The sequence below is a fragment of the Taeniopygia guttata genome, chromosome 2 (assembly GCF_048771995.1).
Source record: "Taeniopygia guttata chromosome 2, bTaeGut7.mat, whole genome shotgun sequence".
Lineage (NCBI taxonomy): Eukaryota > Metazoa > Chordata > Aves > Passeriformes > Estrildidae > Taeniopygia > Taeniopygia guttata.
This window is the reverse complement of record NC_133026.1, coordinates 21,003,630-21,014,638: the sequence shown is the minus strand read 5'-3', so window position 1 is coordinate 21,014,638 and position 11,009 is coordinate 21,003,630. Positions and strand designations below refer to the sequence as shown.

At 41.0% G+C, this 11,009-nt stretch overlaps 1 protein-coding gene across 1 annotated transcript in view; it reads right to left on the bottom strand.

Moving 5' to 3' along the window:
• Positions 1-207: 207 nt before the first annotated feature.
• RSU1 (Ras suppressor protein 1) overlaps positions 208-11,009 on the bottom strand; it is a 102,320-nt gene continuing 91,518 nt past the window's right edge. Inside the window, exon 9 of the mRNA XM_002193448.6 lies at positions 208-670. Coding sequence (XP_002193484.1) covers positions 568-670 — 103 coding nt within the window. The 3' untranslated portion in view covers positions 208-567. The remainder of the gene's footprint in view (positions 671-11,009) is intronic.

The following is an 11,009-nucleotide window of genomic DNA, read 5'->3' as shown; positions in this document are numbered from 1 at the left end:
CCATAAAAAAAAAAAAAAAAAAAAGAAAAAAAAAGAAACTGATTAAAATGTTGCTTGAACAGAATGCTTTGCACTTTAACTAATTTGCATCAGATAAAATGCTACCACATTCCTAAAGAAGAAATCACCATATTACAGGAAACTGGACACATACATTTCTCAAGGAATTTCCTATTCAGAAGTCCTACTGAAGAAACTAAACAACAATACAAATGAAGAGCTTTATTAAAATCACTTGGAATATCCTATGAAATTTAATATAGTATAATATAAGTGCAAATTAACAGGATGTGACACATGTGAAGAGAGGACATTAATATACATATAAATAGAAAAGCTAAAATATGTTTGATGGTGATATATTAAATGGCTATATAAATGTGACCATACTTAGGAGCATATGTAATTTTGTTTCCCTCTAGCACTATCTTCTAAAGCATTATACATAGTAAATTGCATTCAATTCTGATCCCTGCTTTCTTATATGTAATAAGAGATGTGTGGAAATACTGTAGACACAAGCAAAAACAATGCAACAGATGCAAAACAGAGGCAGAAGCCAGGCACTTATTTGTTCTTGGCTGCCAGAGGTTTACGGCTGATCTTCTTTGACTTGTCATTGTTCTTCTTTGGAGGTTCAGGGTTTGCCTGCATGTGTCTGCCATAAAGACTGTAAGGAAAGGAGAAAAAAAAAATTGTTATACAACCATTAAACACTGACTTTTACTCTGCAGCACATTAAACAAATCATCTAGTTACTAGGAAAAAAAAGGTCTTTATTTTATCTCAACACACTGAATTTTCTATTAGCTCTCAAGCTGCAGTCATTAACATTTGGTTTTTTGTGACTTTTCAGGGGAGTAACATCAGGGAAGAGGAGGCTTTTGGAGCAGTGAAGGAGCAATCTGTTTTGCCTTCAGAAACTAGCAACCTTTATTCTGCAGTTATGGGATTAAGGCTCAGAAGGCTGCAAGGATGTGTATTCAAGTAGACAATGACAAAAATTGGGTTGAACTGGAGAGATAGAGTGCCTGCTTAGAGCAAAGTGAGCATCATCCCTAACCAGAAAACCCAGGGGCTTGATAATGTGACAGAGAGCAATGGTGTCACAGCTGCCTTTGCTGCTCACACATGATTGATAGCACTGGGACAGATACCAACACATCAATGCCATATTAGTAAGTACCACTGATTAAATGTTGACAAAGTATCCTACAATTAAGATGGCTAGCATTCACTGTGAAGCTAAATGGACTACATGGCTGAAAGGATCTTGCTAAATTCAGACGGTAATTAATAGATCATTTATGAGTAATCGTGATTAGAATAAATTAAAAACTTACCCAAAATAAACACAGCTCAAACTTAACTTCACTTATTGACATAAAGTGCTTTTTGAAGATGCATTTTGTGGGTTTTGGTTGGGATAATTTTCTTCATAGAGGCTGGTATGGGGCTGTGGTTAGGATTTGCACTGAAAATAGTGTTGATAATGCAGGGATATTTAAGTTATTGCTGAGCAGGGCTTGCACAGAGCAAAGGCCTTTTCTGCTCCTCACCCCACCACTGAGGGGACTGGGAGTGTACAAGTTGTTGGGAAGAGATGCAGCCAGGACAGATGACCCCAACTGACTCAAGGCATATCCCAGACCATACCACATCCTGCTCATCATAGAAAGCTGGGAGAAGAAGGAAGGGGGGATGTTTGGACTGATGATGTTTGTCCTCCCAAATCACAGTTACATATGATCTTGGAGGTCTTTTCCAATCTTTGTGATTCTGTGAGTCTATTCTATATACTATTCTAATTCTATGTCAGAAGACTAAAAGCTACCACCTGATTTGAGCTTTATGTCTGGAAGATACTTCAACCCTGGCATTCCTGGACTGTGGAATGGGATTAAAGTTTCTTGCAAGGTGGGGTGGGGAGGCAGCGCTCGCTTTCAACTTCTCAGCAGCTGAAGTTTTACATCATGCTGCTAAGCAGGCTGCTGTCAAGGAGTACTGTAGCCAAACAGCCTTGTTCAAGGAAAACACAACTGTAAACTTCACCTTACTGAAATTTTATGTGTGCCATCACCTATTGTCAACAAGGGATCAGGTGGCATTTCCTGATGAAAGCAGCGAGCCCTGACCCTCTGCAATAACTACATGCTTCATATTAGCTACAGTACACATATTTTTCTTTTATTTCTGAAGAGACAGAGCTCCAGCAGCACAAGGCTGTATTTTATTCAAGTACACAGTATGTGTATTAATCAAATATACATCCTAAATAACTCCTGTTTTGGAAGGTGTTAAGTGAGTTGAGCAAGGGAGTCTGTGGAAGGAGAGGTTCAGTATTATGAAAAGCTATCACAGTAGAAGAGCACAGAAGTGACATTGAAGGAGATTGTCCCATCAGAAACTGACTCAGGATAGAAGAGGTCAGGGAACAAGCAGCACCTTGTTCTAAATTATATGCAGTGCAGCATCTGAACCACTTTCAGCAGTAATTTTGTGACTCTCAGAAGGCAGCACTAGTTAGGCAAATACAAAATTAACCTTTGAGCTGGTTTTTGGCTTTTTAAAAGTCCCTATTTGGGACTTTAGGCGCTGATTAACAGAGAATCCAGTGATTCACTGTATCTGAGCACAAAAATCCTTTGTGGATAGGAACAGAAGTCCCCTATCACTGTCCTGTGTTCCACATCCTGCTGCCCCCAGTTCCCTTGCCCTGTTAGTGCCAACCCAAAGAGGACTGAGACAGCTTAAGTGGTTGTCAAGTGTTACGTACCCTCCTTTTCCTCAAGTTAGTTTAAGCTCTCCCTTTTTGCTTTGGAAACTTTATGTAAGTTTCCCTCTCAGGTGCTCCTTCTGACATTCATTTTGCCTCTCATTTCCTCCTTTCTCAGAGCAAATGTTCAAGCATGTGGACTGTTAAAACCTCAGATTAGTGAACTTTCCTGAAGAAAAAGGGTGTGGTGAGAATTCTACTGACTAAACAGATGCTTTCGAAACACAGAAAACTTGAATACTGACAACTTTGAATGAACTTCAGAGTTCTGGTAAAGTCCACTCGGGCAGTCTGGTAAAGACTACTTGGGTAAAGTCTATTTGCCCTTTTGACTATGAAAAGAGGTCCAGAAATCACAGTGTGCATTAAGCAGTAAAAATACTAACTGACCCATCGCTATTTTTGGTATTTTTTTGATTCTTGCTCCTTACAATATTCAATGCTATTGGTGTCCCAGCAATTCCCTTTGTCCCATGCAAATACTACATTAGTAGTAATAGATGTACATGAGTTGAAAGCATCTGCAGCACTTTCATATTCTTTTTACCTATTTCCATGTCCAACCACTTCTATCAGCATGAGCACCGAAGTTTCATCCAGCAAAGTAATTACTGGGTTTGAAATAAGAAAATCAAATATATCTACTTAGGTTTCCTTGGCAAAATGAGAGGAGTTTCCATGCACATGGCTTTCCCAACTGAAGATGAGTGCTTTAAAATCTTTCATGGAGTCTGCTAGTCAAAGAGCAAGGATCAGAGGTATTTAGATTATACAAGCCTTCACACATAGGGTCTCTCTTCTGTCTGCACACATCAGATATGAGGAGACATATGGTGTCACAACAATATTTAAATACAATAATGACTGTGATAATGCCTCTGGGAGAGAATTTGCCTTCTGTTACACTAGGGAAAAGAGAATTCAAAATTCTCAATGAACTCCTGGTACAACAACAAACACCATTTTTATAACTCCCAGGGGAAAAATGCTGCAGGGGAATAAAAAAGGCAAAATGAAAACACTAATGGAGCTTATCTGCACAGAGAAGCAATTATCTGACTTCCACAAGAACCTATAACACTTTAGTTTTAGAAGATGTGAAGTTTGCCTAAAGTCTTTAATAATTTCAGTACTTACTGGAAAGACACAGAAACAGCTGTAGCCAAGCTGTGCAAACTAGGCACATGCTCTTGTTCTGCATGAACACAGAGTCAGATGTGTTAGGCAGAGACACTTGCACATCATCCTGGGCAGCAGAGGTCAGCTGAAGACATGCACACAGACAGTTCTGCTGCTCAGCTGACGGATGGTGATGTGCTACAGGATGGCACCTTGACATAGCTGTGTGCATGACTAGACCCTTAGCCAAGGCAGACTGTCTCCATAAACACACAAAAGAATTTTGACACAGATTGTGGCTATGGTTTCAAGGCAGATTTGTGAGTTAAGTGCTGATAACACATTCATGGCAGTACCTTCCCACTAGATATTTTGAAACTTCATCTGTTCACAGCGCTGGTATAGCTCTGAGCAGGACACTACACACAACTTCAGGGCCAAAACCTCTGCTGAAGGACAAAATCTGGAGGGCAAACAAATATTTGTGATGTTTGCAGTTTGCCAACAGTCAGAAGGTGGCTACTATAATCACAGCTCACAAACTGCAAAATCTCTGTAGACTTAGCAGCTACAGTATTGTAGGCAGACTTCTCATTACATAAAAATTACAGGGGAGATTACATGCAAGATTGAAAGTGCAGAAAGAGACTCTGAGAAGCTTTCTTTCCCTGTATATATTTTTAAAAGTCTCTTTCATGAAAAAAATGTTTCTTTGTATGCAGATGTAAACATAAAGAAAATTCCCGAATTCTCCACCTGCTCCACTGGAAGTAACAAACGAGAGCAGCATGGCTGCTGCAGCAGCAAAACGAACAACATCAAGTGAGAAAGATGCTCATTAAACTTCATCATTCTGTCTACTTTAATGATGCTTTTACTTAATAAAAATTCCCTAAAGTAGTTGCAAGGATATTAGGCAAGGTCTCTGGTTATGTATCAGGGGTCTAAGCTGTCACTAGCAAGCATGCAGTTCAGGAGAGGCATTCCCAAGAGGAGAGAGTGAATACAGCTTTCTTGTAATAAATTCAGAGAGAATCAATAACCACGGCTTGCCACATTACTTAAGCATTTAGGAAAGTAGGTGATCCTTCTAAATTAAACCACAAATTGCTAAATGTTGCAATTTACAGCATAAGATCAGGCATGGAACCTTGAAACTTGAAAGCATATAGTCTTGCTATCAAAATCTCTGAACTTAAAAACAGAACCATAGTTAAAATTCTTAAATCTATAAAGGTCAAAAGAGTCACTTTGAAAAACAAATTCAGCACAACTACCTCATTTTTTTTTCTCTCTTGTACAACAAAATGCTCACTAGCCAAGGGCTAGAGAACTTGTGTAAGTAAGGGAACTAGTGCAAACTGTTTGATGCACACACTGATTTTTTTGAGTTTAAGCATTTTGAAAGAGGATTTCAAGACTGAGCCACGAGAAATACACTGGTCTCCCTTTATGCCTGTGACAGATCTACAGGGTGAGTATGCAGTATAAAAAGGTTGACACTGTTAAATATGGTCCTGGAGAGATGCTACCTCCAGCTATGTACTGTAATCAAGGAAACAAAGGTGAAAACATTCCAGCTCTGCTTGATTTTTCAAAAGGTGAAGTTCAGGGTCAGTGAACTTCATATTTAGTGCTCAGACCAAGCCTCAAAATGGATATTCACGGTGATCTCAACAGGACAGTTCCAAGCCCCAGCTGATGAAGCAGGAGAAGGGAAAGGCTGAATCAGTGGTGGTATCACTACAAACCCAAAGCTGAAAGAAGTGCTTGCATGACTGATACATGCTGGCTATCCTGCATTAATAACAGTTTACATGCACTTAGAGCAAGGTGCTTTTGCCACACCAGTTTTTGCATAGCTAATTGCTGTTCTGGGGTCCCCTCTGACTGGGACCGACCTTTTCTATGTGGGAGCTGCTAAAATGTCATCCCCCCAAACCACATACTCTCTTTCCCAGGAAAAGGACAGATACTGCGATTTAACTGGTCAGCAATGTACCAGTGAGAGAAAACAGTGGAGGTTAAAATTACTATGCAAGTATCTTATTATACTGGTAGTTCACAAATAATGTTTTTAGTCTTTGTGAACTCCGATCATCTCAGTGAAGAGGAACACTGCATGGATAAGTGAAACCAGTATCTGTTTTCCTTACACCTGAATGGCAAACTGCAGCTTTAGGATTCTTAATAAGGAAAACCAGACATGAGTGATTCAATTTATTCAGCTAACTTTTTGTCCTTTGTTTTCAAGTGCTCTGAGAGCAGATGGCAGCAATGTCAGTGATGTCCATCATCTGAAACTCTTGCAAATTTCTTTAGAACCGCTCAGTTTTGGCCTGTTCCTGTCTGTGCAGCTCTCTCCTGCTCCACGATGGAGGCAGCACTGGCTGGATGAAGGGGGCAGGTGCTGGCAGTGCCATGTGCTGCAAGAGCCTCTGGGCCACTGAATGTGCAGCTCTCAAAGTGCTGTGAAACTGCTCCACTATTTTTAGGTCTGTTAACAGTGTGCCTCCACTGCCTCTCTGGGATGCTTCATGCTTCAGACTGCCCCAAATCTATACATGCCAGAGCCCAGCCCCGAGACACTCCCAAGTGTAACAACCTATGTTATTCTTCTGTTCCTTCCACCTGCCTCAATTATTTTCATAACCCAAAGTTCCTGCTGACTTTGCCTGTCACTATTTTCCCTAACTCCCCTTAAGTCCTGCATTTCACCTTTTAAAGAGACTTTCTGCATCACCAGAAGTCCCTAATATCCCGAAATGCTTTTTTTGGTCTTCACCCCACAGGCACTAGTTGGAAAACTGATTATCTCTTTCCATCTTGGATTAGCTCTTTCTTTTTCTTAGCTACTTTCATTTTTTGGAGCACAAATTAGGTAAGAAGAGGATTCAGTATAGGTGGAGAGCTAAGGATTCTAGCCCATGTCTCCCAGTCAGCGGAGATCTGGCTAATGAAGCCGGTGGAGTAAAGTGCTTTTTGGGTGATCAAGTACAAGTGTCTGCTGTGAGATGCTTAGCTGTACTGCTCTGTTAAAGATTTTCACCAGCTACAGAGGACAGTGGGTAGCTGGCTGACATGCAGACACTCATCTTTAGCTATTTTAAAATGCTAGATGGAGTCCACCCAACCACTCCCTCTATGTTCCCACTCTGCACTCTCACAAGCTGTTAGCAATCTTACATTAGAGACTCTGCTGAGTCACACAGTCCAAAGTTGACTTACTCAGAATTCCTGCCTAAAAACACTCCAAATCTCAACAAGCAATAAAAAGTACTCTGCCAAAACTTTCTGGAGCTCACTGTTTCAGCATCTGCGTAGAATGTGCATCCTCCAAAATAAATCCCACGTGTCTCTTACTGGCTACTTCACCATTCAGTTTTCCACAGGGCTCCCTTCTGCTGGACCCCTCTACCCCAGTCTATTTGCTGCTCTGTATACCTGAAGAGAAGAAAGACTCAACCTCTATGGCCACATTTCCCACCCTCTATCCTTACAGGTTACTGTCAGAGACAAACCCTAACCAGAGGAACCTCTGGCCTCAGCTCAGAGGTCCCAGACCTGATGTGTCAGTGAGGGGAGATTTGAACTGAGGTAACTATGATTTACAAACACTTGCTCTACTACTGGGCTGGCAATAGATACATAATTTTAATTCTGCCAGACACATTTGCTCTTAAAATGGTTAATTTAATCCTTGCTTCTTTGAACTCACCATCTTGCATGTTATGTGGAACTAATGTCTTTTTTCCCATAAAAGAATTCCAAGTAGGTGTTAGGTATTTCTTTAATTAATACACAGTAATAAAAGAAAGCCTTGTCCTTATATTCTCTGAGGCTAGCAGCCTTTTGAAGCAAGTACGCTAAATGTGAAGCTTGTTAGGGAAGCACAGCTGGAAGCTCATAGAAGCCTAACAAAAAAAAAAAAAATATTTTAAAGGAAAATGTAGAGGCCAAGATTTGCAAAGCTGGCTAATGATTTTGCATACCTAACCTGCAAGATCTTACAAGAAGCATGGCTATTGGCAGACATAATTTTGAAAGTACAAGGAACACTAACATCCAGTTTCTGAAAGACCTATCTCGGTACTCAGAAACCCCAGCACTGAAAATCTTCAGCCATGCTACAAATCCAGAGAGACATACAAGGGGGAGCCTCTGTGGAACTGTCACAAAGCCAAAAGGATAGGGCATGCTTATTCTTATATCTTTCAAAACAGACACAAACAGGAATTAAGAGTTCATCTAGAGAATTTATTATGCTGATAAAACAACCCCCAACTAGGCCAGTATAATGGAACAGCAGCCTGAGAGCACGGGGGAGAGAACAATTCACTTCTGCATGTGGACAGTACTACCAGAGTATTTAAATTATGCACAATTTCTCACCTGGGACTCAGATTTTCAAGCACATTCAGGAGGGCTGATCTCCTTTCTCATGCTCCATTTTGAGTGGAGCAATGAGCTGTTCAGCCTAATGTGCAGACCAGTCCCAGAATTCACCCTAAGCATAAAAAAAATGCATAGGCCAGAAAATGAAGTCCTTAAGAGCAAGAACTCCCACAAATTGCAGTGGAATATTTTCACAGATGAACTAATGCATTCCTACTTAGGACCAGAAAAAACAATTCCACACCAGATACAGACATCAGTTTAAACTCTGAGGGCTAAGGTATCTCCTAGAACAAATGGCATCCTACATCTAATTCATCAGAACACAGGAGCCACAGAAACTGCATGGCCATGCTCAGCTTTTTTGGCAGATGCCAGCACAGGTAGCTGCAGATAAAAATGCGTCACTAAGAAGGGAAAAGACAACTCAAGTGAGAAAGAAGTGTGTTCTGTTTACTAAAGTGATCTCTTTCATCACAACCCTTATCTTTATGTATTTGTAATTCGTGAGCCAGTGTTAGATAAATCAACAGTTGCTCCATTTCCCCAAACCACATTGTTGGGACAACATTCAAGGCCACCTGCCTGATCTCAAACCAACCCTGGACAGGCAGCACACACAGCACAGAAAACATACTGGCATGCAGCACAGACATCCTCCTGGAGACAGCTAGGCACAGTATTCTTCATTCTTATGTTATTTTAATATTGTTGTCCACGTGGAGTCCTTTGGGCTTCAGTAAAGTAGTGCTCACTTCCCTTTCTGAATGCTACACTGCTGCTCAGATAAATGCCCTTACATAATCTTTATTATTGATTTATTACATGCATTTTGCTGTGCACCTAATTAACATTTTAAAAAAGGAAAACAGAGGGCAAAAATAGCTAGGTGCAAGCTAAGGAACTTTTTAAAAGTTATTGTACGTCTGGCAGGTATGTATTTCTTCTCCAGTAACTAGACAAAATGTATAGAAGTGACCCTGGGGAAATACTGATACAGAGAGTCTCTTTTTCTTTTTATTTATTTTTTTTTTAAGCAAAATTGAAGTGTCTGAGTTAATCTGAGCCTGCTCTGCTGCACACTGAGGATGACCAGTTACACTGTCAGTAGCATGGAGAACATTTAGGAGACTGTAATTCCCACACACAGGGTTTAATCAGCTGTCCTGCTGGGCTGGCTCACACACCTCTCCCAGGGTGTCTGCCTCTGCCATCCCAACTGGCTGCAGGGCCAGCTCTCCAATAGCTCCTTAAAATAAAAATAAGGATTGAACAGTGACAAGGGACATAGTGACAAGGTGGGGAACTCAACCAAACTAACCCTTCTGAATCACCACCTCTGAGACTCTCAAAGGGAAAGGAAGAAGTCCCAGTCCTGTCATGCAATCCATTTGTGTGACCCAACACAAGAAACTCTAGCAGGCTGTGTGAGTCTGCAGACCACTGTGTAAAGGGAGCACAGGGTTTACTGTGGGCTGCTTTAGACAGAGTGTTGGGATTGAACAAGAGTATTTAAGGATTATATAGGACTTACGAGTTCTTATGAGGACAGAGCAAAAGAGTGGAAGTGAGTGACCAAGGATGACAGAAGAGAACTGCATGGATAAAGAGAGGATGAGGCAGGGAATAAATGAGGTCAATGGTGCAAGCAGGAAGAGGTCAGAACGCTTGACTGGCAAATTCTGTGCCAAATCACCTTGACTTTCTCCTCCCTAAACCCTGTTTCTAGCTGTTTTCTGTGGGCATGCATAAATGTCCTATCAGCATGTTCAAGTTCAAGACAGATCAGCTGGTCAGTAGCATGGACTGAGTCCAAAATACTGGAGAGACCAAGGGACTCTAGGATCCGCCTCCAGAAAGACTGATGAGACTGTGTCTGGGGCTTGATATTTGAAACATCAAGATTGGGGAGCCAGGTATCAGATGGATCCCTGACACAGGGTTTTCCCTGAGCATTGCAGGGGAAGGTATTGAGGAATACAGTCTGGCTGTTGCTTGTCTTTTCTGTGTTTATGTGTCCATCTGTCCTCCCATCGTGCTAATCTGCCCATGGCTGGCCATGTGTATATACACATGTTCTGAGATTGTGGGCAGCCGTGCTACTGACAGGACAAGAGAACAGGGATATGGAGCAGTTACTCACTGCCATCAGCGAAGGAATTTACTTGGTTCCTCCAGGACACTGCATTTAGCTGCTCAGAAGCACTACCAGGAAGAAGGCGAAGAATACAGGAAACTCACTTCACTTTTTGGCAACACCGCAATGAAAATGCCACTTTTTGACAGAAAGGACCATAATATATGAACATATAAAGTGCTACATCTCAGACATTCTGATTTCATTTGGCCATATGAATTGGCTTTGTTTAACTCCTGATGGATACATTTCGCAGAAAAGCTGTTCTTGGACAGTGTTTTTGAACATGCTTTAACAGGTCAATGCAGGTCTTTCCAGTTCCCAGACACATCCTTTTCACCTACTCCCTGGCCAACGTGGGCACAAAGATGTCAATTATATGAATCTTACAGACACCTGGTAAGTTGTGCTCTGAGAAATCAACATATGTGCAAAGGAAAAAGGTGATTCAAAGCCAATTTCAAAATCATTGTCATCATATATGCTAAAATGCTGAAATATTGAAAGCCAAAGACTGAGTAGTTCTATATGGAAACAAAACATATCAATAAAATGATTTTCCAGTAATATAACTTTACTATG